General features: G+C 51.8%; 3 protein-coding genes across 5 annotated transcripts in view; 2 read left to right on the forward strand and 1 right to left on the reverse strand.

Annotated features, from left to right (window-relative positions):
- Positions 1-595: 595 nt before the first annotated feature.
- KMO (kynurenine 3-monooxygenase) lies at positions 596-10,078 on the forward strand. 2 transcript variants are annotated; one of them, XM_069021896.1, is made up of 15 exons: positions 596-733; positions 1,848-1,917; positions 3,044-3,141; positions 3,999-4,088; positions 4,289-4,337; positions 4,928-5,015; positions 5,841-6,006; positions 6,509-6,580; positions 7,764-7,885; positions 8,342-8,489; positions 8,911-8,968; positions 9,080-9,162; positions 9,433-9,534; positions 9,618-9,677; positions 9,862-10,078. In XM_069021896.1, the coding sequence occupies exons 1-15, from the start codon at positions 680-682 to the stop codon at positions 10,027-10,029; spliced, it is 1,428 nt and encodes a 475-aa protein (XP_068877997.1). In that variant the 5' UTR covers positions 596-679; the 3' UTR covers positions 10,030-10,078. The 2 variants fall into 2 exon arrangements, with proteins under 2 accessions (XP_068877997.1, XP_068877998.1); XM_069021897.1 differs by lacking the exon at positions 6,509-6,580.
- Positions 10,079-10,857: 779 nt separating this feature from the next.
- ITGB2 (integrin subunit beta 2) lies at positions 10,858-22,498 on the reverse strand. Its single transcript, XM_069021895.1, has 16 exons — positions 22,429-22,498; positions 17,858-17,924; positions 17,455-17,543; positions 16,972-17,155; positions 16,599-16,769; positions 16,148-16,389; positions 15,678-15,833; positions 15,378-15,473; positions 15,149-15,238; positions 14,836-14,976; positions 14,408-14,592; positions 13,468-13,712; positions 12,990-13,209; positions 12,611-12,825; positions 12,332-12,498; positions 10,858-12,045 (listed from the first exon to the last, which is right to left on the reverse strand). The coding sequence occupies exons 2-16, from the start codon at positions 17,919-17,921 to the stop codon at positions 11,983-11,985; spliced, it is 2,328 nt and encodes a 775-aa protein (XP_068877996.1). The 5' UTR covers positions 17,922-17,924; positions 22,429-22,498; the 3' UTR covers positions 10,858-11,982.
- A 4,052-nt stretch (positions 22,499-26,550) lies between these two features.
- Positions 26,551-26,747, forward strand: part of SLX9 (SLX9 ribosome biogenesis factor) — a 40,828-nt gene continuing 40,631 nt past the window's right edge. For both annotated transcript variants that reach the window (XM_069021899.1, XM_069021898.1), the window contains exon 1: positions 26,551-26,680. In XM_069021899.1, coding sequence (XP_068878000.1) covers positions 26,555-26,680 — 126 coding nt within the window. In that variant the 5' untranslated portion in view covers positions 26,551-26,554. The remainder of the gene's footprint in view (positions 26,681-26,747) is intronic.

Consider the following 26,747-nt stretch of genomic DNA (forward strand, 5'->3'; position numbering starts at 1 on the left):
CCCCTTTTCAATGCTTACTGTGGGCAGCATTGGCTCAGCAGAGTATTTCCTCCCAAGGATGGGCATGTGAAATGGTGCCTGCAAAGATGTTTCCTCACAGCCTCATCCAAGTCCTGGAAACCTTCTGCAGAGCAGGCATGGACCCTCTCCTAAGCATCACACCCCAAAAAGCCTGAGCCACGCACAGCTTCCTTGGATGAAAAATGTCTCAAAGATGGGACGAGGCTCCTGGGCAAATAATGTGGCTCACATCCCACCCTCAGGAGAGAGTCTGTGAGGCTCCAGAAGTCACTCCACATTGTCCCACCAATGCCTCTGCAGTTGCAGCCCAATGAAGCACCAGCAAATGCCTGGCAGATGCAAGTTCTCCTCCTGCTCTGTGTATGTACCTTGGAGACTGCAGGATTGCTCTACAATTTCCAAAAGAGGCCTTTGGATAGAGCCTGACTGAGTAACACCACATTCCCATCCCTGCACCTCTGGCTCAGCCAGGCTGACTCCCTGACAGTCTCTGGGTTGGGAGTTAAACTTTAATGTGAAGTGGGGAGAAGTACCCAGGCGTGACTCAGCCACCCACATTCTCTCCCTTCCCCTCCCCACTGGCAAGGGCAGTGGGACTGGGGAGAAGCAGAGGGATCAGAGACGGAGCAGGGATCTGAGACCCAGGGGCTGACCTAGTATGGAGCCCTGTGACCCACGAGGGAAAAGAGTTGCTATTATCGGCGGTGGTCTGGTAGGGAATGCCATTTAGCTCCTGCATGATTGTGTTTGCCAGGGAGCTGGGGCTGTAAAAGCACTGCTTGAATGTGGGGGTGAATGTTTTTCTTAAAATGATTCCTCTGTCAGATGACGGGGTGTTGTGAAGGGTTTGATTGAGTTCCTACTGTGGGAGGCTCCTGTCCTTTTCTCAGAGGAAGGTGTTTGGGTGGTGGTGGAGCAGTGGTGCCCAGGTACACTAAAAACCGGTCCTTGTTTGGGGTGCCAGGTCCCGCTGTCCCTTGGCTGAGTTTGGCTGTAAGCAAATCTCTAATGTGAAATGCTTTGCAAGGACTGAGACCAGTAAATGCCAGGCTGAGAGGAAATGCCTTCCTCTGCCCGTTTTTGTTTGGGAATGGTTTTCATCCACTCCTACTTGCAGAGAGGTATGACACTAAAGGCCAGGTGGATGGGGCTCTGAGTAACCTGGTCTAGTGGAAGGTGTCCCTGCCCATGGCAGGGGGTTGTAACAAGATGGTCTTTAGCATCCCTTCCAACCCAAACCATTCGGAGAGTCTGTGATTCTATGACAGCTTGGGGCATTGCAGCACCTACATCTCTCTCTTGACTTTTTGGACATTAGCTTCTTGGAAAAGAGTGATGACAGAACAGGCTGTAGTTCTGACAATTCATAATGGAAATTAAATTTTAGAAGTTATTTAAATAACAAACAGGACATATTTGTACTGTTTTCCCTTACTGTGTTCCCAAGGGAATGCTGCAACACCGTGAATTCTATTGAGGAAGGTAAACACAGTCCAGAGAGGAGCTGTGAGCTTGCCCACACCAGCTCCTGCTGTCTCTGGCTGAAGAGGTGAACCCTGCTGCACTCAACTGCTGTGTGTAAACAAGCTTGAGCTTGGCATGACTTTATAAAAAGAGTTTTGAAGGGTGGCTTTTGTCTTGGAGACTCTGCAAACACACAGGGCTGCCAGAGGACTGCTCTTCAGTAAAAAGTCCTCTAAGGTTCTTGGTCAAAAGATCTCCCTGTTTATGCTGAGCTGCATCCCCTGATCACTTCTTTCCTTTGATGCATCTTGGTAGTGACCTCTGAAATATTTCATCCACCCTTCCTGATCCTTGTCTTGTAGGTGGGTACATTAAATGCCTGTTTCTTTGCTAGACGAGGTTTCCATGTTCACGTTTATGAAGCCAGAGAAGGTAAGTTCAGCCTGATCATTACTGTGTGAGCTCACTGAAACAGTAGGAAAATAATTAAATCTGAGAGTGGCAGTTTGGGGATATTATTTTCTCTCTCCCCTTTAGCTCCTGTGGTGGGAAGGAGCATTTATTTGAAGTTCATCTTGTGTGGAGGGAACCCACCCTTTAGCTACTAAAATGATGCCCTTTTTATGTTCTTGGCTTAAACACTGATTCAGATCCTCACCTTTGAAGCTTGGTGTCTGCAGGAAGCATTATAGTACAATGCTGGGTCAGAAGGAGAGATGGAGCCTCCAGGTCCATAGGGCACCACAAAAGAGAAATTAGGATTTAGAGTGAAGATGCTGGCTGAAAGGCAGAGAAATTGTTCATCTTCAGTATCTGACAGCTGTCAGACAAATAAAACCTGGGCAGAGGTGGCAAGCCAAGTGGCAGGGGAGAATGACACCATGGAAAGTGAAACTCGACTCAAGTATGCAGTGAAGGGAAGGAGGAGCCATGCCTGACACATCTCTGTGGTAACTCTTCCTCCCCTAATAGAACAAGCAGTTCTGCTGCATGGCTTACAGTCGCTAGAAGCTCCACAGTTTTGAAAAGCCTCTGATTGCTCTTACCTGCCTTCTGAGTTGGATGGCTCTTACTGTGCTATTCCAGTTTTTGGCCCATTGCTTACACTCTCATACATGTTGGGATGAGGAAGCTCTGCCCCATGTACTGGCCAGACAATCCAGGAAGTCTAAATGAGGCAACCTGGAGGAGGAACAGGCCAATGCCCAGACATTTCCATCTGATCATCCATGAGGAAGGTGACCTGCCAATGTCCCAAAAATCACCAGTCTGTGGGCCTCAGCAGAACTGCCAGGCATTCATTGCTCAGCCTTCTGCATTTACAGGAGAAATGGCTCTTAATGTAAATGGACCCTCTGGCTCATGGGGAGCTGTCAGGATCCAGCATTCCCTTTGCAGCACTTGGCTGGAGCTGCTTCTTCCAGGCTAGAGGTGGCACGGAGGATCCAGGCTAGACTCCCCCCTACCCCACCTGCTGTTGCTGCAGGTGCTTGCAAGATGTTCCCCTCACCAGGCTGTGCTATCAGTGCCTCCATAATCAATTGTTCCTCCCATGCAGATATCCGAGTGGCCAGCTTTGCCCGTGGCAGAAGCATTAACTTGGCCCTGTCTCACAGGGGACGCCAAGCCCTCCGAGCTGTGGGGATGGAGGAGCAGGTACCCTGGCATGTTCTGTTGGCGGGGAGGGTCTCTGTGGTTAAAACACTCTTGCTCTGTCCCAGCCAGACCTCTTCCACTGCAAGCCTTCAGCCTGGCTCTCCCCTGCTCCACAGCACGTCTGCCAGCAGTATCTCCCCCACCCCAGGCAGCTGCGCTCTACTCCTGGCAGTGGGTGCTTCCCTGGGAGACCAAACAGCTTCCAGTGTTTACCTCCCTGCCGTGCTCCCCTCCCTCCTGGACATGAGGGCAAACAGGGCAGGAGTAGATGGACTCCCAAAAGAGCTGATGCAATAAAGCAGGATGCAATAAAGGCAGCTGTTTTCCCCACTGACATGTCCAGATTTGTATTTTCCCACAAAACCTTGATCTTTGGGCTGATCCCTGAAATCCATCCACACTGCCTTCTGCCCAGCACGCTTGGCTGGGAGCCCAGCACTCTTCTGCAGGGTGCTGGCTACCATTTAACATCCAGCTGTTGGGAGTGGTGGGATCTCCTGGTCCCTGGATCCCTGCAGAGGAGCCCAGACTTTGACAACACATATCCCAGTCCCAGGATGTAATTTGGCTGTCATTCCCCACCCTGTCGAGCACTCTGGGATTTTTCATGTCCCTTCTATCCAAAAACAATTTCCCTCTGATTTTTATGAGAATGAGCTTGTAAGTGATCTCAGTAAACTGTAGTAAATTGACATGACAGTCCTGTTAAACTGGGTAGTGATTTGGAAATGTGTGAGGAAAGAGCCCCCCATTCTTCCCCAAATGCAATGCTTGGGTGAAGGGATGATGCTAAATAACTTGTACTAAAAACCCACAGTTGTGGCCAGAAGCCTGGGTTGCATTCCTTTCTGTTTCAGATTGTGGCCAAGGGCATTCCCATGCAGGCAAGGAGGATACACACACCTTCAGGGAAAAAATACTCTATCCCTTATGGGAAGAAGAACCAGGTACTGGAGTTGCTTCTCAGAGCACAAGGGGTCTTTGTGAGCATTTATATCTCTGTGTTATGGACAGTGTGGGGATCGTGGATGTGTGAGTGGCTGGAAAGAATGAGGGAAGGAGATTGTGTGGAGGGGAGGGTTTCCTGTCTGGCCACGCAGTGTCCTTCAGCAAAGCTTTCTGAACCCCCTGTTTGTTTGCCTTGCAGTACATTCTTTCTGTGGACAGAGCAAACTTAAACAAAGAGCTGCTGACAGGTAGGTTGTCACTTCTGTTTGCGAATACTTCTAACACACTTTTTGCTGGGGATTTAGGGTTTGCCCCATGACCAGAAGACTTTAGGCCCCCAGCTCCCTTACCCAGCTCTCAGAAAGTGCAAGCCTGAACTAGCAGAGGAAAACCTGTGCTGTTTCCCAGCTAAAGCATGAGACACCTCCTCAGCCTTGTCACGGTTTGTGGCATTTTCCATAACCACTGATTGTACAGAGACAAATAGAAATTGGAGCTCTGTGGCCAAGTATGTAATCAGACTAGACCAAATTTATGCAAATTTCCCACTGACTGCAGGTACCTCATCCCATCCTGAACTTCAGTGGAGTGATGGTGGAAAGTGGTCACTGACTCATGTCATTGTGGGGAAGAAAAAAATCCTTGGAGGATTCCTTGCATTTTTCAAATAGTTTATACCATAGTTGACCAGTCCCAATGTGCCCTGCCTGCTGGCCCTCATGCAACACAGCAAATTATTTGCTGTAATGACAAAAATCCCTATAATTTAGGGATCTCTTGGAATTACCTTTTGCGGTCACAGTAAACCCCTCTACATTTAGTTCTTTTCTTTTCACAGCTGCTGAGAAGTACTCCAACACTAAACTGTTCTTTGGACACAAGCTCCTTGGGTGCAATGCAGAGCTGGGGACATTAACCATAAAAAGGTAATCCCTGGGTAAGTGTGGGATCAAGCACTGTGGTCAGTTAGTTTCTGCTTAATCATTCATAAAACCTCAAACAATTGAGCAATCTCAATTTTGAAACTACTGTGCAGGCAAAACCTTGTGCCAGCTTTGGAAAGGAGAGACATCAAGGCAGGGTTCATGGGGAGACTGAGAAAGGTTTAAGCAACTCACTAACCCCACAGCCTGGCAGCAGGCACACATTTCCTGACCTGTGCAGGGGATAAAAGTGCCAGTATCCATAGCACTGGGCTCAGGGACAGATTGCTCATCAGGGAGGGCAGATAACTGGTGATGCCCCATCCCTGGAAGTGTTCCAGGCCAGGCTGGATGAAGTTCTGAGGACCCTCGTGTTGTGTCTCTGCCCATGGCAGGGAGTGGAACGGGCTGAGCTTTAAGGTCCCTTCCAACCCAATCCATTCTGTGGTTCCATGACCTTGTTTCACAGTCTTTCACAGAAGTTCTGGTCCTACCTCTGATTCACCTGGCAGATGCTGCAGGCTCTGCAAAGCAGCAGCATTATCCCAAAGGTGCCTGCTGCATTGCTGAGTAGCCCTGGCAGAGTTATGTTTTTGATAACCTACAGGATAATTATTTATCCTAATGCTGAGCTTCCCAGGCAGTGAGAGCTGATCTTCCCTCACCCTAGAAGATTATTAACACATTTTGCAAAAGGCAGATCCTCTGGGCACAGTGGTGCTGGGCTGGCCTGGAGTTACAGGATGATTAACCATAGAATCATAGAATGGTTAGGATGGGAAGGAACCTTAAAGATCAGATTGATCCAAGGGACTGTCTTGCTTTTAGATCTGACCAGCAGACCTTGGAAGTGACCTACGATCTCATCGTGGGGTGTGACGGAGCTTTCTCAACAGTCAGAAAACAGTTCATGAGGCAAACGCGCTTTAACTACAGCCACGAGTACATCCCTCATGGCTACATGGAGCTGACCATCCCTCCCAAGGATGGAGATGTGAGTGTGCCTGTCCCAGGGGCTGCTACAACCTTCACAGGTTGGACATCCCACCCCCTTCTCACTGTGGCTCTGCTATAACAGCTTTGGAAGAATTAATTTCTCACCTGGGGTTCAGGCAAGGGATTAAACCTTTCCTAAGAGAAGGCATGGATCTCTTCCTGTTCCGATAGTGGGGTTGGTACCTGCATGCAAAAATCCTAGAGAGCCTGTCTTGGAGTGGTGGGATTAACTCTGGCTCTGAGAGGTCCTGGGTGTATGGGAACATGTCTATGAGGACACCAGCAATTGCAAAGCATCAGATTTTTGCCCATATTTCTTACCCTTTTCTCTTTTCCCTGCTCTGTGTCTACCTGAAGCATCAGGGAGCAGAAAGGAGCCCTGTAGTTGTTGTGTCTTCCCATGGGAGCTGTTGTGCTGGTGTGGAGGGGAGCCAGAGCCTGGGCTGGAGAAGCTGAGCAGGGCAGGGCAAGGATACAAGGCAATTTTCTTTCTCTTTCAGTTTGCCATGGAACCAAACTACCTCCATATCTGGCCAAGAAACACCTTCATGATGATTGCACTGCCCAACATGGTGCTAACCAGGGCCATGTTCTCTTGGGGCACAGGATGGGGCTGGTGGGGATGAACTGGCTGGTGGCAAGGATTGGGAGGGTCAGGAGCCACAGAATAACAGCATCACAGAATAACAGAATCACAGAATCAATTAGGTTGGAAAAGACCTCTGAGATCATCAAGTCCAACCTATGGCCCAACACCACCTTGTCAACCAGACCATGGCACTGAGTGCCACATCCAGTCTTTCCTTAAACACCTTCTTGGACAGTGACTCCACCATCTCCCTGGGCAGCCTGTTCCAGTGTCTAATCACCCTTTCTGTGAAGAAATTCTTCCTAATGTCCAGCCTAAACCTCCCCTGGTGCAGCTTAAGACTGTGTCCTCTCTTCCTGTCCTCTGTTACTTGGGGGCAGAGCCCAACCCCCATCTGGCTGCACCCTCCTGTCAGGGAGTTGTAGAGAGTGATAAGGTCTCCACTGAGCCTCCTTTTCTCCAGGCTGAGCCCTCCCCAGCTCCCTCAGCTGCTCCTCATAGGTCTTGTGCTCCAGATCCTTCACCAGCTCTGTTGCCCTTCTCTGGACACGCTCCAGCACTCAATGTCCTTCCTAAACTGAGGGACCCAGAACTGGGCACAGCACTTGAGGTGTGGCCTCGCCAGTGCCGAGTACAGGGGACGAATCACTTCCCTGGTCCTGCTGGCCACACTGTTTCTCATACAAGCCAGGTGCCATTGGCCTTCTTGGCCACTAGGGCACATACTGGCATATGTCCAGAGAAGGAGCCAGGAGGGACACCCAGCCTGTGCCAGGCTTGCTACAGCCTAAAGGGGTGCAGGGCAGGGTGCTCAGAGCCAGTCCTACCTCGCAGCACCAGGTAGGTAACTCTGGCACCTCTCTCTGCCCACACATCTGAGCCCAACCAGACCCCCACAAACAGCAGTCTGCAGCTGCATGTTATAAACTACATACCAGGAGTATCAGGACACTGTGCCAGGCCCATGCTGGCCAGTCACACACTGTTTCTGCCTCCCCTGTGCCTGCCCACCATGAGAAAGGGGATGGCCAGACACTCATCCCTTGCTGTGCCAGTGGGTCACTGGGATTGCCAGGTGACAGGCTGGGCACTGAGCTGCTGCTTCAGGTGCCGCGTGCTCTCTCTGGCCTCTGGGCATCTTACTGACCTTCCTTCCTGGCTGGCAGGACAAGTCCTTCACCTGCACACTCTTCATGCCATTTGAGGAATTTGAGAAGCTCACAACAGGCGAGCAAGTGCTGGATTTTTTCCAGACCTACTTCCCAGATGCCATCCCCCTCATCGGAGAGTAAGTGTTCCTGTCTCCCCTCTTCACTCATTAACACAGTTATCTGTTATGGGGTGGGCTTTTTCTTGGACGATATCAACAGTCTCAGCTGTGCCAGGCAGTTTCCTTTCCTCTTAAGATGAATTATCACAGGACTTCACATTACTGAGAAACTCAGATATTCCCTTGTATGTCCTTCCTACATTGACCAATATCTACCACTGCTCACAGTAACAGGACCAAGATGTCAATGATCAAGTTGTGTGCAGAACTTAAAACCTGCAGACAAAATATCTGGTCCACGGGGGGAGAAGTTGACTTCCACATTTTTCCCAGCACAAATAGCCTAGTGCACAGGCTTAGGGTTTGCATACCAAGGCTGACAGTGCCTGTGGCCTGGCTTCCTGAGCTTGGACATGGCACAGCTTGGTCTTCTCTTGTGGTCCCATACAACAAAATCTGTTGTTTTACCTAAAGGCAAGAGCTGAAGCACGATTACTTTTTGCTGCCAGCCCAGGCCATGATCTCTGTGAAGTGCTCTTCCTACAACCTCTCTTCCCGGTGTGTGCTGATGGGAGATGCCGCGCATGCTGTTGTGCCCTTCTATGGACAGGGCATGAATGCGGTAAGTTCATGGCTGGCCTGTCCCTGGTTGTGGGGTCCCCACTCCTTTAACCCACAAACACCTGGTTTTAGTGTTTAACTCCATAGAGTTCATGGGCTGGCCTGTCCCACAGCCTGATGTCCTCTGCAGTGGCAGGGGTTGAGCTCCCATCAGGATGTCCTCCTGGGAAGGACAGGGGACAGGGTGATGATGCCACCTTCCCATGGAGCAGAGGACTATGTGGGAGGGGGGTCCAGGCACCTGGGAAAGGCAATCCCCTGGATTTCTCTCAAGACCCCTGCCAGAGGGGCCTGGAGTAAGACTCTTGGTCTGAAATTGTGGTCAATGGGACCAAACAGCTACATTAGCTAAGCATCCATGACAGCACTTCTTCTGAGTTTGTGCCTCCTTTATGCCTATTAACCCCTAGTATTCCTCCCAGGGCTTTGAAGATTGTCTGGTCTTTGATGAATTAATGGACCAGTTCCACAATGACCTTGGTAAGTGAGGTGGTTGGGGAGCAGCGAGAGCAGAGGAATGTCCCTCTGCAGCTGAGGGCACCTGGATACCCTGCAGGGAGCTGCCTGTGAACTGTTGCTTTCTTCTCCCAGGTGCCTGTCTCCCTGAGTTCTCCAGACTCAGGGTGCCAGATGACCACGCGATTTCAGATTTAGCCATGTACAATTATGTAGAGGTAGGTGAGCCCCACACAGACCTGTGGTTCCATGGGCCATGCACACAGCAGTGCTCTCAGGATGCATGCAGCAGGCAGGGCCTCTGGCAAGACCCCGGCTGGGCTCTCACCTTGGCAGGCTTTAGCCTCAGAGCTCCTTGGGAATATTACTGGGGCTGAGGAGGCATTGATCCCTGCATGACCTCCAGGACAGGCAACGGGAGAGGTAGCAAAGCACAGGGGTGCTCTGCCAAAACTCCTTGCAAAGGGGTGACTGTTGCTCTGTTGCAGATGCGTGAGCACGTGAATTCAATGTGGTTCATTTTCCGAAAGCATGTAGACAACTTTCTCCATGCCCTCATGCCTTCCACCATTGTCCCACTGTATACCATGGTAAGCCAGCCTGTCAGTCCCCACTGCCTTGAGCTCCTCCTGCCTGGCTTTGGGGTGGTGACATTCTCCTGCAACCCTCCCAGGTGACCTTCACCAGAATTCGCTACCATGAGGCCCTTCAACGCTGGAAATGGCAGACAAAGGTTGGTCAAGGGTGGTGCCTATCCTCCCCATGCCATGAGCCTTGGGAGCATCCTGCACACCAGCACTGCTCAGCTGTGGGGGCAGCTTTGGTGGTGGGATATTGCCAGGTGTGATGACTTCGCTTGGTGCTGCAGGGTCGGACCCAGCCTCTGATGATGTTGGGGTTTCTCTTTGCACTTGCAGGTAATTAATCGAGGGCTCTTTGTTGTGGGGGCAGCAGGACTGGGTGGCACCTACCTGCTGATAAAGCGTCTGGCATGGAACTTGAATTTCTGCTTGGAAGACTTGTGGGGCTGGTCCCATTATCTGAAGAATACTGGAAATCTTCTCTTTGGCACACGAGTGGTTTAAATGTAAGGGGAGCTCCCTGTAGTAATAAAATCTAAGGCATGGGCTGTTGGCTCAGCGGGGTGATGTTGTTTCTCTTGGGATGTGGTTTGGCAGCTCCTGCAGCCCCTTGGAAGCAGTTTGGCCTCTCTCCCTCTCCCAGGTGAGAGGAGCCCATCAAGGCACAGAGTGCCCAGAAAGCCTCTCCGGGGGCTCAGGTGTGTCACCTTGGCAGGCTGGTCTCAAGGGATGTGATGCATAGATGTGGCACTCAGAGATTATGGTTTAGTGTTGTACCTGGCAGTGCTGGGTTAATGGTTAGATTTTTTTTCCAACCTTAATCATCCCATGATTCTATGACCTGACTGGTGTGTCCCAGCCTGCAGACTGCTGCTCTTACCAAAAACAAGCCAACATTTTGAGGGTCCTGAAGCCAAAAATAGCTGCAGCCTGGGACAGTACTAGGAGGAGTATCAGACACACTTTCCTTCTTACCTTGCCTTACACCCTCATAGCCACTGCTGAAGAACACCAAAATGGCCCAAACTGACCCCTGATCTGATGTGGCACAGCCAATCTCATTTGAGGTGGTCTACGTACAGCTGCCAGCACATGGGCAGGGATGAGAACTGCTCTGCACTATTCAGCAAGTCAGTTTTGGCTTGCAAGGGAGCACCATTCAGGGCAGAGATAGCAAATTGTGTAGAAAACAGTTCGTTTCTCTAGCTGGGATCTTTCCCAGGCACTGTACCTATGGAAGATGATGGCAGCAATGACAAGGTGTGGCTGTAGTTTCTCCAATGAATGCTTTAGCTGCTGCCCTTGCACCTAATTCTTAGCAGGACAGATGTATTTACCTTATGTATTAATCTTTATTCACATTAAACCTCTTCAGAGAGTAAATAAAGATGCAACACAATACAACTCTATGCAAAGTAATCCCAAACTTAAAGCAAATAAGGAATTGTACCACTATTTCATGGGGATGACCCACAATGTACAAGCAACTGGCTGCTGTGTGTGGTTGGGATAAGTGCTGAGCTGGAGATGCTCTGGGTGCTGCCAGGTGTTTTACATAGCTGCCTCCTGGTATGCCTGACATGCTCGGAGAGCAGGGAGATCATGTTCCAGGGGGTGGAAGAAGCTGTGGCTGACTTCCAACCTGCAGGGAATTTTCCAGGTTCTCACAGATCATAGATCAAGTTTCATAGATCAAATGGTGGCTCCTTGCTCTGCAGAAGACTTCGAGGCATGATGGAGGTAAGCCAAGTATGCAGAAGCCCAGGCAGAACCTTGCCTGAGGTAGGTCTGAGCAGGGAGCGATGTCAGGAAGCAGTTGGTGATTTGGGAAAAAGATTCAGTGCATGATCTCCAGCTGCTCTTCATCACAAGGTACGGGTGGTCACCAGCCCTTAGGGCCCATCACATCACTGCAGCCTCTGGAGCGGTTGCTTGGACCCTTTATGTCCAACTCAGCAGTGAGTTCTCTGGAAATCATTGCACAGCAGTGGAGATCAATGCAGCTGGGGAAGGCATGGAGCAGCCTGGGAGCAGATCCTGCTGGAGCAGAAGAGAGACAGCAGTTTTGAAATCCCAGCTCAAAATCAAAGATGGAATCGCTCTGGGCTCTCAGCTGGCTTTGGGGCTTGGTGTCCAAGACTCCTGCCAGAAAGCAAAGTTAGCATCAGGAGATGGGACTGGAGCCACTGCATACTCCTGTGGTGAGGCCTGAAGTTGTGTGTGTTCCCCTCTCCCAGCTCCACTAACCCAACTGTTGAGCGGTGGGCCAGGATGCTGGCATGGTGCAGTCCCTCAGCCAGCACCTGACATGATGGGGGCCTCTTGGAAGAAGGGAAGAAACCATGAGGATAAAGAAGAGGGGGTGGGAGCCTTAGTTTAAGATTTCCTTAGTTTGAGCTTTCCTTAGCTTGGCATTTCCTTATTTAATAGTGGGTCCCAGTGCTGCCAGGTATTGCCTCATTCAGTAAACCTGGGGTTGACGACAGTGGTGGTGGCACTCTTGAAGAGGGGGTTATCAGCCTGGAGGGAGAGAAGTGAGAGGTTTGTGTTGGGCTGTGCTGGATTTCCAGCAGAGCATTACCCATCCCACCCATCCCAGTGCCAACAGCACAGACAGCACTGGAAGAAGAGCCCACAGGATATTTAGCCCCCTAAACAGCAAAATCCAGCTGGGCTGAAAAATGAGCAGTGGGGAGGGCTCAGGTCTACATGGCTGCCTCTGGAAAGGATGTCCCTTCCTACTGTCCCCTGCCCAGTGGATCCGAGTGCCCCAGAACACCCCACTGGCACGAATGGGCTCTCTTACATCATTCCATTTGGCTTTGGTCTTCTCCTTCTCAAACCGGCGGTATTCCCGGCGGTCAAGCAGCTCCATCAATAACCGCCAGATGACCAGGATCAGAATGCCAATGAGGAACACGCCGGCAATGGTGCTGCCCACGATCAGTGGGACGTTGGGGGGCTGTGGGCACTCTATGGGACAGACAGATGGTGTTGGGCTGCAGCCCCTGGCAAAGCAGTGAGGCTGCTGTGGCAGGGTTGGCAGCCTGCCTGTGGCAGGGCAGGAGGAGCAAGGATGGGATACCTCTATCAGGATCGACGATGATGGTGTATATCTCCTTGCCATCCTCCTGGACCATACGGAAGGACATCCAGCAGTTCTGGGAATCCTTTTCCCTGCATTTCCTGTCATTTATGCTCACCTCTGTTGAGTTCGTGGGCAGCTGGATGTTGGGACAGGCCTGGGAGCAGTTCTTCTCAAAGGGGCCACTGTTGAAGAACTTGCATTCCACACAGGAACTGCAAAACAAGCAGCTCAGCTCACATCTGCAGGGGCAGAAACCCTCTCACCTGGCTTTGGCTACAGCTGGGCTCTGCACAAGCACAGGCAGGGTCTGCCTGCGCCTCCCTGGGATATTGGGGAACCCCGCTGTCCCTGTGCCCTCTCTGTGCGCATCACTCACATATATTGGCCACAGGGTGAAAGGCAGCCTGGGCATTCCTGGCAGAAGGGGGGCTGGTACTCTCCCCAGCACTGGCAGCGGTTGCAGTGGCAGGTCCCGCGGAGGCTGCACACATGTCCACGGATGTTGACGCAGCCATCTGTTGATTGCTGGCACTGGCAGGCGCTGCCCTCGTATCCAGGCAGGCACTTGCACACCCCGCAGTCGCATTGCCCCCGTGCTGCAGGAGAAGATCTTTCAGATCCTGCAGATAGCCAGGTGACCCTCCCTCTGCCCGTGCTTGGAGAGCATCAACTGCCCTGTGCTCGCCACACCACCCTCCATGGGATGCTCAAGGAGGTCCTACAGGCTGGTGTGGTGGGACCCAGCAGCCCCAAACCCTCCCACTGGGGTTATGGGCACAAAAAGGCTGCATCTCCCTAGGCATTTAATTCTTCTAAGCAGTGGCCAGTTGGAAAAGCTGTCCCAGGCACATCACCTGGGCCACCGCAGAGGGAGCCGTCGAAGAACTCGCAGTTCATGTTGTCGCACTGGCAGTAGGTGCCGTAGATGTACTTGCCAGGCACATCACTGGTGTGGCAGACGCACTGCCCGCACACGCAGTCCCCCTGCCCCGAGCAGATCATCGAGCTGTTGTCTCTCCGGCAGCTGTGCTCCAGCTCTTTGCTGGTCTTGCCTTTGGTGTCGCACTCACAGTTCTTCCCCGTGTATCTCGAATTGCAGCTGCCACCAGAGGAGAGGAGCAAGCTCGGGTCAGTGGCCATGGGGCATGCACAGGGCCTGGACCTCCGCAAAAGCAGAGAAAATCTGGGACAGCCTCACCAAAAACCAATGACATCATGTTGGTGCTAACTCCATGGTGGAGCAGGATGACTGACTGGGAGCAAACCTCAGAATTGCTGCTTTTCCACCAGTCGTATTCACAACACCAAAAAAATGCCCAGAATTATTGTTATATTTATAATTTCCAAGCCCTTGCCAAGGAGATGTGAGTATTTCCTGAGGAAACCCAGTCTTTCCCTCCCCTTGTAACTGAGAGGCCATGAAGCAATAATTACACTTAAAGACCTGTGTGAACTGCAGCCAAGAAGTGGGATTTTGAGATTACAGAAATGTGTCTGCTCAGTGGGTAGATTGGTGGATGATTTGATACTGGGATGGATGGCTGGATAGTTGGATGGATTGAGACCCTTAGGAAAGCAGCATAACCTCCCTCAATGGAAGAGCCAGCTCATTGTGTCCCCTGCCTCCTGAACACAGGGGACAGTTCCAAGGAGAATGCACAAATCTGCCTCTCTGAACAAAAAAATTTGTGCAAAGCTACAGAGCCCAGCCCTGGATTGGCCCAACATCCCACTCCCAGCAATTCCCCAGCTCTAGCAGCATTTGAAATTGTGTTTTGGGTGGACAGCACATACCTGCAGATCCCACATTTGGTGATGCCTTGCCCGTTGCAAGCGGATGGGTCAGGCTGGTCATTGCAGTGGCAGTCGCAGTTGCTGGCCACATGGACAGTGAGGGTGTCTGTGAAGCCTAGCGGCCGGATGGTGAAGGAATAGTTTGGAATGCATGCCTTGGCTGTGACCTTCACTTTGAAGGTGACCTAGAGTAGGACAGGGAAAGGCCAGACACCCAGCTGTCAGAGTGTGGTATCGGCCCTAGGCTGAAGACATGCACATCCAGAACAACAGAGGATCCCCCCCATCGCATAGCATTTTGGACACTCTTGGCATTAAATTAATATAAACAGAAAGCCTGGAAGAGCACCCAGGGTTCCTGTCACTAAACAGGATGGGCAACAGAAACTGTGCAAGCTGCAGGGGGTTCCTGGTACAGGAGAACATACCTCATCATTGATCTTGACATTGTCACACTGGCCTCTCGCTTCATCCATGGAGTCCTTGTCATTATTGCACTTGGAGACATATTTAACATCCAGAGTGTCCAGCAAGGTGGAATGCTCCAAGATGATCCGCGAGGAGAGGTTCTTTGGAAAAATGGTGGAGAAAGTGCCAACATTCCAAAAGTAGACCAAACCAAGGGGGTATGGGGTTGCAGGTCAGGAAAAAGAGCCAGAAAACACTACAGGTCAGGATCTCAGCTGCCTGGGGTGGTTCTGGAAGTGCAGGCATTGGAGAGGTGGGAACTCCAGCACTTACATTGTAGGCCACTTGGATGAGTTCAATGATGTTGCTGGAGTCCTCATTCAGCTCTCCCACCGCCGACTTTGGGATCATCTCACTGAGTTTCTGCCAGTGGAGAGCAAAGAAGTGAGCACTTCCTACCACGTGACAGCAGAGCAGGAGACAGCAGCAGGAGACACATGCAGCTCTGTCTGTGCTCCTGGGAAGGGGATGGAGGCACCTGGACCATCTGACATATCCCCACCTTGTAAACATCCACCACCTTACTGGTGACAGCAAAAATGGGCTGAATGTTGTTTTCGGCAAGTTTCTGGACCAGCTGGCCAACAGATGGGTAGTCCTGGATGGGGAGAGGGATACCACACTCAGCACAACCTCCTTTACCAGCAGAAGAGTAGACACTTTGGGTGTGGCAGCACAAATTATGGTGATTATGGTGATGTTTTGGTCTCCGCAACAGGCTTTTTTACATGACATGGTCTTTTCTGCCTGGGGGAGCGAGGTGGTGGGTGTTGGAGATGCTGAGCAGCCCCCACGTACTTACAAACTCATTGCTCCTTTTGTACATGTTGTCCTCCAAGTGGCACTTGCCATCGTTGGGGGTCAGGATGCCCCCAAGCTTGCCATCCCCGGCAAAGTGGAAGCCATCATCAGTAGCAAACACCAGCAAGCGGGTCACGTTGCGCCAGCCAATCAGGTCCTGCAAGTGGCACAGAGAGTGGCCCCGGTCCCTGAGCAGGACAGTGCCAGTGGGCGTGGCCCTTTCCAAAGGCTTGTGTCAGCCACAGCATGGGGCAGAGGGCACGGGGAAGGTGGGTTAAGGGAGATCAGGGTTAGGAGGCTTTGGGGTACAATTTTCTCTTGTGCTCTCCAGAGTGACCTGCCCTGCTGCCAAATCAGACCTTACACAGGATGGGTTTCAAGAGCCCACCTGGAGAGGGGCAGAGCCACCCGTGCGCGTGGGTCGCAGCCCTCCTGCCCAAGCACAGTTCCTGGCAGCAGGGCAGGACTCACCCCACACACTGCTGCCTGCATCATGGCATCCAGCCCCCCCTCTGGGGCATCCAGGTTCCCTGAGATGAACTGCTTCCCCACTTCGTTCTCAAACTGCTTGGCGTTGTCAGTCAGCGACAGGATGTGCTTGAAGGCGAAGGGAGGTTGGCACTTCTTGTCCTTATTGGGGCAGGGGTTCTGCAGCTTCTCAGGGTGCGTGTTCACGAATGGCAGCACTGTCTTGTCCACAAAGGAGCCAAACCCTAGGGTAGCCAGACTGCCGTTTCAGGGACAGAGCACAGGGCACAGGGCATGGACAATTTGCTGGCCTCAGTGTACATGCCCACGTCCCTTGCCCTGCCACACTGTTCAACCTGGCAGAGGACACCTGCTGCCCACTTCCTGCATCCCCCTCCAGCCCTGTGGCTCTTCCCAGCAGCAAACAGCTGTGCCAGGCCAGAGACAGGCTCACCAATGCGCCGAGAATGGGTGGTGCTCTCCAGCGCCCTGAGCAGCTCCCCTCCCAGCTTCTTCACCTTCTCCAGGTCATCCAGCATGGAGTAGGAGAGGTCCATGAGGTAGTAGAGATCAATGGGATACCCCAAGGCACGGCGAAACTTCACCTCAAACATAGCAGGCTGGCCTGAGGGACAGGGATGGCGGGATCAGCTGCCATGTTGTGCCAGCTTGTGCCATCACACACCCCTCCTCTCTCTTGGAAGAAAAGGGGTGTAAATGCAGGCTGCAACATGTTGCTGTGTCTCAGGTGAGTCGGGGGAAGAGTGGAAGGGCATTGTTGGCTGGCCACAAGAAGAAGGGCGTTGGGAACGCCAGGCAGAGCATACCTATCCTCAACTTCAGGTGCACCTCCTGTGGAGTAAGCTGTGTCTTGTTGCTTAAGGAATGGTCCTGTGTTCTTTTGATCTCATTGCCTGGAAACTCAATCTCACTGTCTGGGCATCCCCTTTGCTTCAGCTGCTCGATGGTGTCACAGCGGATGGAGTCTGGCTCGCCGGCTTTGGTGAAATTCTGTGTGTGACGACACCAGCAGGAAAAAAATCAGAGGAGCAGGATGCGAACAGGCACCTTACAAGATGGCCCTGCCCCCAAACCAGGTCTCCAGGACATTGATGGAGAAAAGAAAACCTTTGATGGGTATTGATGGAGAAAGGTCATGGCTGTTGGATCCCTCCTGGCCCCATCCTCCATGCAGGACATGAAACACTCCCACAATGAAGTCAGGCAGAGCCAGGCAGGCAGGGTGACTGTCCTGATGCCTGTTAGCTGACTGCTGGGGGGTGACAACTAGACAGGCTACATGGACCTACCGGCTTCTTGCACCAGGCGCAACCAGGACCAGACTGAATGCAGTCCTTGCACGTCCCCACCTTGATCTTGGGGCACTCCATGGCAAAGGCTGGAAAGGAGAGAAGACAGAGTTGGTGTGGGGGGCTGTTGGGGCTGTTCAGACACCCAACACCAGCCACCCATGCTGGCCTGAGCCTGCCCTGCCTCTCAAACCCATGCTGCAGGCCCTGGCAGGGCCCTCAACTGCCTTGCTGTCCTTCAGCTGGGCTGGCTTGAGTTAACTCCAGATCCCAGGAAGTGTAAGGATATGGCCTTTGCACACCTCTCAATGCTGTGTTCCCGCTGCTGTTGGTCAGCATTTGGGATCCCCCCACTATTTCACTGCCCATGAAAGGTGCTGGGAAAAAGGCAGGTCGGGCTCACCTGTTGTCACCAGCAGCAGCACCCAGGTCACTGCTGGCAGCTGAAGGCAGCAGTCACGAGGCATTTTCTGCAAGACAAAAAGCATTCTTGTGACCACCTGGGATGTACCCCAGGTATAGGGCAGCCACCGTTTCTCTGGGCAGCCTGTGCTGAGATCACATTCATTGGTACTGTTGTGTCACACCTTTCCCCAGTAAAGCCCTGGAGCAAACCCTGACAGTATAATGGCCTTGCAACATGGATGAACATGGGGAAGTCAAAAAGAGGAATTTGTAAAAAGAAGAAAAAGGAATACAAAAGTACAAAGGAACAACAGACATTGCCCTTTTTAGCAATATTAGACACAGTGTCTGAAAACCAGGTCATCAGTTTCAAAATCGCTCTGATGCAGCCCTGAGTAAGAAAAGAACCACTCCTTGGCACCTGCCATCATCCCTTCCTGTGAACTTGCCATATAAACAGCCCAGAGTGACGTGGAAATGAGAAAACAAGGGAAACCTTCAAAAGACACTGAGGCAGGTTAGTATGCAGGGCTGCTCAGATCCCCTTCTGAGGCGTCCGGGTGTCCAGTCTTAGCTCATCAGCCTCTGTAAGACCCCACACCAGCTGAGGATGACACTGGTCAGCCTTGAAAGGATGTCTGGTCTCCTCCCAAGAGCAGAGAGAAGGTTTAGGTAGGTCAGCAGTAATGTTTGCACAGCGAGGTTTGGTGCTCAGCTGTGGTATAGATTTTGAGGTGTGGCAGGACTCTTAGGGTAGTGGGCACCACTGATTATGGCAGGGGCCATCTGGAAGCCCACCCTGCCCTGGATCTAGTCTCCCTGGCAGAGCTCCACAGCCAACACTGCATGGCTACACAGCCAACAAAAGGCACCTCTGTGGCCAAACCCTCAGGGTGACATGGCCTGAGACCTCATTCTACCACATCTGCACAAGACCATCCTATGGCGGGTGGCCAGAGCCCTTCTTGACAAAAAGATCCTCTGCAAGTTCCTCTCCACCACCACAGTCCCCCTTGGTAAGATTTTAAGGGCATCATTTATTGTCACAGCTGCAATGTCCCTGTCGTTGTGACATGCAGTCCCTGTGCTTAGCTGGCCCAACACATTCCTGTCACCTCCAGATGCTGCCAGCAGAGTTTGAGCTTGCAGGAAAGAAAAGTGGCTCCTGCCTTTGTTTCCTGTAGAACTCAGTGACTGACTGTGTGACTGACCAAATGTGCCTAATTAGGCTCCAGTTCTGCTACAAGCCACAAGTTCCCACACATGCTGTGAGGACCAAGCCCATGGACTCAATGAGCTCCTGCTATTCCACCTGCCCACTGTTTCCAAGTTTTTAATTCCTGCTGCCATGCCAAAGTGTGCAGTGGTGATGGGATAGAGCTCTGTGAGCTCCTTGTTCTTGTTGGAGGTTGGAACTTCCTGCTTACAGGCTCATCTTGTAAAATAGAGCAACCCTAAAACTGGATTAAAAAAAGCTCCCAAACTCCAGAAATACAGTGGGACTCTCAACACACCCCCAGTGCTAGCTGCTATCAAGTATTGTAAAGTAGGGTTCATGTTGTGGGCTGGATTTGGACACCTTTTTCACCCTCACAGTGGTTTCTTGCCCTTGTCACAAGAGTGTGAAGCACATTCTGACACTTGGAGACAGCAGCAGCAGGAAGTTCAACACTTCTCTTCTGCCATGGAGAGAAATTACACCCTGGTGTGTGGGCGGGTGAGTGCATAATGTGATGCAGGGCTTTCAAAGAGAACTAATGGGGCTTCTGCCTTTGTCTGCCTCCTTACAGCCTTCAGAGGAAGGCAAAGCAGGTTTTCCTGACTCTGCATGAGCAGGGCACGGACACAGGCCTCAGCAGCATTTCCTCCAACCCCCCTGATGATCCCTTCAGCTCAATCCAGACTCGCAGTCACCACCAGTCCTGGGTCTTGTCTCCTGCATGTGCTCTGCCTGTGAAGTTATTTTTTTCCCCCTTGTTTCCCATGAATTCAGGCAAGCAGAGGGGTGCACATAGTCCATCCTCCTGCCCTGGTGGGAAGGAGCTTTACAACCACCTTCATCCCGTGGTAGGGAGAGGGGTGCCAAGATGGAGCAACCCAGCTAAGGGCAGGACACATTGCCACCAGACTCTGCTTCCTGGCTGCATGGTGGCATCACGGGGAGAAAGCTGCACCTCAGGACCAGGGTCCTTCTTGGCCCTGTGTTCTGCTCGTCTCACCACATGCCTTGAGTGGCTGGGGATCAAGGTGCAGAAGCCACCAGGATATGCCACCAGTGGATCATCAGCTGTAGGGCAAGATGCCCCCTAAGGGTCTGTGAGCCAGAAGATGTGAAGGTGGCCTCAGGGAAGGTGCATAAGTTAAAAGCTGGGCACTGTCCTTGCTGTCTTGCCTGCAGGCAGGGTGCAGAGCTGGGGTGCTCTGGCACTCAGGACGTGCTGGGGGCTGCCGTTGGGATGGAGCCAGCTGCTCTTCTGCATGGAGGAGCAAGCTGGGACTTATAAATAAGGCTGAAGGGGAAGTGTTGATACCAGCAGTGATCTTGTTGCTATAAGTAAAACAAGTGCTCAACAGCAGAGATGAGTCTTGAAGTCTCTTAGCCACAAGTTCCCATCAGGGGTTTGCTAAACATCTGTTTTCCCACAAAAAGGAAGGACATGCACTCGTGCCCGGTATCCTGTGGTGTTTGCACCATCCACCTGTAATGGTGAGGTGCCACTAGTGCCAATGCCCATGGGTGCTTCCTCCACACTGCCAAGCATCCCTAGTGCTGGGTCACCATCATGCTGGGACAGAGATGCCAGGTATTGCACCCAGCAGAGCTGCTCCTTCCCACCCCTGCAATCTGGGCAGCTCCAGACCCCAAGCACAGAAGGAAAATGAGCAGATTGGGGTATGGTGAGGATGGGAGAGTGGCTGTCACTTGACCGGGGGCTGATTCTTCCATCACTCAGTTGTGTGATGCAGATAGATCCCACATACGTGGTCATACACAGGGCTTTCCCAGCCCATGCAGAATATCCCACTCAGTGTCCGTGTATATGTATTTTTATATATATTTTTTATATATAAACCACAGAAAAAATATAAAAAATAAATATATAAAAACGTATTTCAATATATAAAGAATAAATAGAATTAAATAAAAAATATATGTGTATATATATATTCCCATGTCCTGTCATAGGAAACATGAATATATTATATATATATATTTTCTTCCAGCAGCCTCCAGTGCCTGCAGAGGACAGATCTGTGGGGTGAGCTCTCTCCCATGTGCACCAAGTCCCTACCTTGTCTGTGGCATCCCTTGGCTCTGAGCACCAAGGTCCCTGGGTGCCCGTGGGACCCTTGCCCTGCCCTGGGAGTAAGGGAACGAGGGGATTTGTGCTGCTGGGTCTGCTGGGGTCAGAGTCCTGCTTGGATAGGACAGGGCTGCCTGCTGGCTGTCCTGCCCTGGGTAGTCTGGGAACACCACACTCTCCAGCCTGCTGAGATCACTCGGAGCAGCACCAAAAAAGTGCAAAACCGCTGTGTGAAGCAGGATGTGACAGCTGAGACAGCTAGGATAGCAAAATGCACAGTTTAGAGATCTCCCACAACTTGCAGCAGCCCTGTTCCAGTGTCTATGCTGGCCACAGGTCATGTCACTACATGTGTTCACATCTTTGCTTCTCACCTGCCAGGAGGCTGGGAGCTGTAGCTGTGACACTGGAAAAAGCATCAAAACCAGGGACCAGGCTGCTTTCCCTGATACCTGGGGAGTGCCCCACATTCCATCTGCATCCAAAAGCCACTGAGATGTTGGGAAGGACCTGCTCTCTCCGGGGTCACATGCCTGAAGAGTATGTGATGTGTGCAGCACACAGAGAGCTGGAGGAGAAGAGCGAGGGTCTCACTCCTGCTCCTGGCTATTCCCACAGGCCCACAGGGGTGCAGGGACACCTGGGAAGGTCTGTGCACTGGTATTCCAGGTAGTGACACTGTGCTGAGCCCTCCAGGCAGCCATGCCTGCCACCCTCATGCTGTGCTGCCATGCCACTTCCCTCTCTCCCACTGCAACCTGTGACTGGCAGTGGGGGAGATCCCCAGAGGAAGAGAGGGTCACAGGAGGGGAGTGTGGCAGCCCACAGCCCTGGTGCTGCAGGTGAGCACACAGCCCATGCCACCCTGCCCAGTGCTGTGTGTGAGGGCGTGGGAAGAGCACACTGCAGCCTCTCTGCTCTGCTTTCCAAGCCCGTGGGGTGGCAAGGAACAGGAGTTTTGGAGGTCTGGGGTCCTCCCCACAATAAACACCTGCAGTTCCAAGCTCAGTGCTACGTCCAAAGGCGAAACTGTTACAGACCAGGCAAGCTGCCTTTGCAAAGGCTGCACAGACTGACCCGCCTGCAGAAGGGACGCAATGCCGAGCTCCCTGAAGCTCCCTGAACTCAAGTAGCCAGAGGTTAGATCAGGAATTATAAAAAAAACGCCCTTGAAACATCAGCGCTACAAAACCCCTTTGTTGCCTGGCCGCCTCCCCCCAAGAAAGGAGGAACAGAAGCATAAAAATTGAGATGCTGTACTTGCCTGGCCTCCAGCCCTTGTCTCTGTCCCGTACTTGGGCTGGGATGAGGATGGTCTCAGCTTCTCAAGTTTGGCTGGGAAAAGCAACTGGGCATGAGGAGCTCTGTGACGTACCTCAATCTTTCCTTCCTATTTCTGTCTTTCAGTTGCAGGGGAAGAGGAAGTCAAGAGTGGTGCCTGTGGGAGGGCGTGTTCCCCCAAAACCCCAGCCAGCCCCACTCAACCTGGCCAAACCCACAGCATCCTGCCTTGTGGGACTGGGGCTGGTCTCCCTGGGACACCCAGGTGCTTGCAGGCCTCCCACTGCACCTAGGAACAGGACCCACCCAAACCCCCAAGCTTTATGAGAACTTTTCACCTTTCACATCAGTGCTGGGGACCAGCCCTGACCTTAGTGGGCAAACAAAGCTGGGAGTGGGGGAAAACAGTTCATTTGGGAGCTATTGGCAGCTCTTGGGTGTGGAGAAGATGGGGAGCTGGCTCCCCTCAGACTGTGGGTTGAGCTCTGAAATTTTTGTGTCAGGGTAGCCAGGCCTCTTCACGTGACAGGGGATGCAGGCGCCGTCCACTGGCAAACCTCAGGGCTGTGTGGGGATTTTTTTTTTTAAGCAGCCTTTTAGTGCTTTTGTGTTGGCTTCAATAACTCCTCCCAGCAGCAGCATTTCCCTGAACAGAGAGGAACCTGCTCCTGGCAATTTTCTCTTAACCTCTTCAGGGCACTACAGTAAAAAAAAAGTCATTTAGAAAACATACAGGACTGTAGGGGTTTTTTAAAGGTAATTAATGTGAGTCTTTGTTAATTGCTGTGTAGCTTCTCCTTCCAAGCAAGCTGATGTTGAGTCACCATGTTGCATTGTCATGGAATCCCAGAAGAGTTTGTGTTGGAAAGGATGTTACAGACCATCTCGTTCCAACCCCCTGCCATGGTCAGGGAAACCTGAGGCATTATAAGACACTGGTGCTGTTCACCAGCTGCTGTGTTACAGTTATGGGTTATGTTTGCAGCAAGAAAAGAGATTGCAGCACCAGCAGAAAATTTCCAAGCCTTGATGGATGCTCTGTGGATTGGTGCTTTTATTAGAGAAGACAACAGAGTCCTGCCTTGGTTTCATCATAGCCAGGTGCAGCAGGAAAGCATCACAGTAGTCCTGGCAGTGAGGCAGGAGCATCGGAGCAGCCGATGCAGGATATGGTGGGGATGGAGCCTGAGGGAGAGCCAGCTGGAGCTGGGACACTCACCCAGTCTGGACAGCTGCAGCTGGATGCAGGCCTGGAGTGGGTGAGCTGTGGTAGATGAAGCTGGGAAGGTTGGTGGAGCTTCCTGCCAGTGGTGGGGGTTGCAGAGCTGGAGGAAGGAAGTGTGGTTGAATGAGATGAGCAGCCGTAATTTTCCTTTTGTATTGCATGAGGCCCTGAACGAGCGGATCTTTTCTCCTAAGTTATTTCATGGGGTTTGTCCAACCGCTTTGCTTCAACTGATTCAAGGTTGCAGGACAGGGGTGGGAGAGCTGGGAGCCCCAGGAGTCAGAATGGTGGGAGCAGAGGGTGTACCATGGGTCCTTGCAGCCAAAGCTGAAGCTCGCTGCCATATCCCTGTTCCTTCCAGCTGTTGCTCAGGCTCTGCTGCAGCTTTGGCCTTCAGCATTGCAGGTGAAGGGGGTTTGGGGATATGCTTGGTCACAGTACATATGCTCCCCAGCTTGTTTTGTAAGCATTTTAAGCTGTTAAACATTCCCTTTCCTATTTTAACTGCCTTTATTTTTATTGGTTCCTCTTTTTATTTTTACTTGCATGGATTGTGTTTCCTCCCCACCATTAACTGCAGGACTGCTGTGGTTTATGCAGGATGCACTTGAGCAGCTGGGGTGGGAAGCTGGGCATCCAGCTGGGCACTATCAGAGTGATTTTTCCTCAGTCTTTGATTTTGATGATCAGAGTTGTCATTTTGGGCTTTAGCTCCTAAATGATGCTCACCCAGCCTACAGCAGGGTAAGGGAAGTTTTCCTGTTGTTATTTTCTATTCCCGATGAACATTAAATCTTTCTATCCCTGATGAACATTAAATCTTGTGGATGCTCCATCTGTGGAAGTGTTCCACATCAGGCTGGACTAGGCTTGAAGCAACCTGATCTAGAGGCAAGGGAGTGGGACAAGATGATCCTTAAGGTTCCTTTCAACCCAAACCATTATGTGATTCCATGTCTTCAACATCCTCTTGAGGGGAAGCAGGGTACCAGACATGAATCTCTTCACTCTCGTGACAAGTGACAGGACTTGAGGAAATGACAGGGACCTGAATCAGGGGAGATTTAGGTCAGATCTTCCAAGGTTCTTCCCCCAGAGATTGTTCGGGCACTGAAGAGGCTTCCCAGAGAATGATCACAGCCCCAAGGCTGCCAGAGCTCCAGGAGCATTTGGACACCGCTTTGAGTTCACAGGGTGAGATTGTTGGGGTGTTCTGTGCAGGGCCAAGAGTTGGACTCGATGATCCTGATGAGTTCCTTTCAGCTCAGCGTATTCCATGATTCTATGATCTTTCCAAGTACCTTCCCAGAGGCCTCTCCCTGCATTTCCTTGGTACCCACAAGGAGTGTCACTAGCTGTGCACTTCTATGGCCCAATATCGGGCCCTGGGAAACACAGCCTGGAGGGGGATGGGGAAGGCAGAGGGTGTGGAAAACAAAGATGTATTAACCAGGGAGCACCTGTTAGGGCTTGTTAAGATCAAACACACTGTGGGTCCAGGCTTGGAGCTTTCTATTCACCTTAGAGCAAGGAGAAGCAGCTTTGCATTTCACCCCCTCCTGTGTGTGGAAAGGTGCAGCTGGGGCTTGGGTTGCTTTGTTGTGGTGTCCACATGGGCCCATGACTGCAGTCTGGCAGGTGTTGGCACTCCCTAGTAGGGGCTTGATGGGTATTTTCTACTGTTTTAACTGTAGAAATAATGTCTGGCAAGAAGTTTTAGAGTTGTTTTCTGTCCTACTGTGGCAGCCTGGTTTCTGGCCGGTCCTACAGTTACCAAGAGACCTCTGAAATCACTGGGTTAAGTAAGACTCTCTCTAAAACTGTCTTTTTAGTGTTAGCGAGTAAGGCTTTATTCCTGGCCAGGAGGAGGTGTGTGTGTGGCTAACAAAGTACCAGCCTCCACACTGACCCCAGTACAAAACATTTTTCACTTATTTATACATTATTTTTATATATATATATATACACTTTTATATATATATATATATATATACACACACTTTTATATATATATATATGCATATATATAAAAATATAAAATAGATATAATACATTATAGAAATTAATGTTCATTGTTCTAAATTACATAATTATCTTCATTATTTAGTGTTCTATCCTGTATTGCTTACTGATTTCTTGCCCTTCATGCTAATTTGGTCCACATTCTTTAGTCCTCTTATCATCTTTTTCTCAGACAGGGAGTCTCCAACTTTCCAGGCCTTAATCTCCTCTGGTGTCTTCTGGTTACTCCTTGAAGGGCCATAAATTTAGGATCCTGGATGCCGAATCTTCAACTCCCTTTGGCTCTGCTTATTGAAGCTTGTCAGGGTTAACCAACTAAAGGTTTTGGTGTTTTAATGATCAAATTAAGAGTGTTTCTGTGAAGAAACTTAAAACCAGGCACTGCTTACAAGTAATTGAAGCAACTAACTAAACATGAATTTAGGAAAAGTTGTTATCATTTCCAACGCTACCAAGAGCTCTCAGCTCTTACAGGGCGTACACTTAACTTAAAACTGTGTTGCAGAGTGTCTGGGTTTAACTTAAGCGCACTGAACACCCGCAGGCTGTTCCCAGGAGCCCCCTTGGGCAGGCTGCAATTAACCAAAGGACAACTGTCCGCGGGCTGCCCGTAGAGGGGCTGCCCGTAGAGGGGCTGCCAGCACAGGGCTGCCGCAGGACCTGCCACCACTACGCTCCAGAGCGAGCAGCCGGGGCGGGCTGGCCCGAGCTGCCGAAGAAGCACCTCCTGAGCTGCGCCCGCGGAAGGGAGGAAGGCGAATTTCCCGTGGCGCCGGGCGCGCTGCGGCCGCAGCCGGAAGGTCCCGCCCATGCGGGCAGGGCCCCGCCCGGCCAGACCCGGCCCCTTCCGCCCCGCGCCGCCATGGTGGGCAAGGCCAAGCGCCCGCCGCTGCACCGCGCCGCCCCCCGGCCCTGGCCCGCCCGGGACTCACCGCCGCTCCCCGGGCCCGGCCCCGCCGTGGGCGGATGGAGCGCGGCGGCCGGGCAGGTACCGGGGGCGGGGACACGTGGGGCGGCGGCGGCGGCGGGCGGGGGCTGGCGGCGGCCGCCTCGTA

This window comes from Aphelocoma coerulescens, chromosome 7 (assembly GCF_041296385.1).
Source record: "Aphelocoma coerulescens isolate FSJ_1873_10779 chromosome 7, UR_Acoe_1.0, whole genome shotgun sequence".
Classification (NCBI taxonomy): Eukaryota; Metazoa; Chordata; class Aves; order Passeriformes; family Corvidae; genus Aphelocoma; species Aphelocoma coerulescens.

Bases quoted from the DNA above. Each gene is read 5' to 3' on its own strand.
- KMO (XM_069021896.1), top strand. From the start codon at position 680: ATGGAGCCCTGTGACCCACGAGGGAAAAGAGTTGCTATTATCGGCGGT. The intron at 3,142-3,998 runs GTACCCTGGCAT...TTTCTGTTTCAG, and splicing joins CTGTGGGGATGGAGGAGCAG to ATTGTGGCCAAGGGCATTCC. The intron at 9,678-9,861 runs GTTGGTCAAGGG...TTGCACTTGCAG, and splicing joins GCTGGAAATGGCAGACAAAG to GTAATTAATCGAGGGCTCTT.
- ITGB2 (XM_069021895.1), bottom strand. From the start codon at position 17,921: ATGCCTCGTGACTGCTGCCTTCAGCTGCCAGCAGTGACCTGGGTGCTG. The intron at 16,390-16,598 runs GTGAGCCTGTCT...TGGCTACCCTAG, and splicing joins CACCCATTCTCGGCGCATTG to GGTTTGGCTCCTTTGTGGAC. The intron at 12,499-12,610 runs GTATCCCATCCT...TCTGTCCCATAG, and splicing joins CATCGTCGATCCTGATAGAG to AGTGCCCACAGCCCCCCAAC.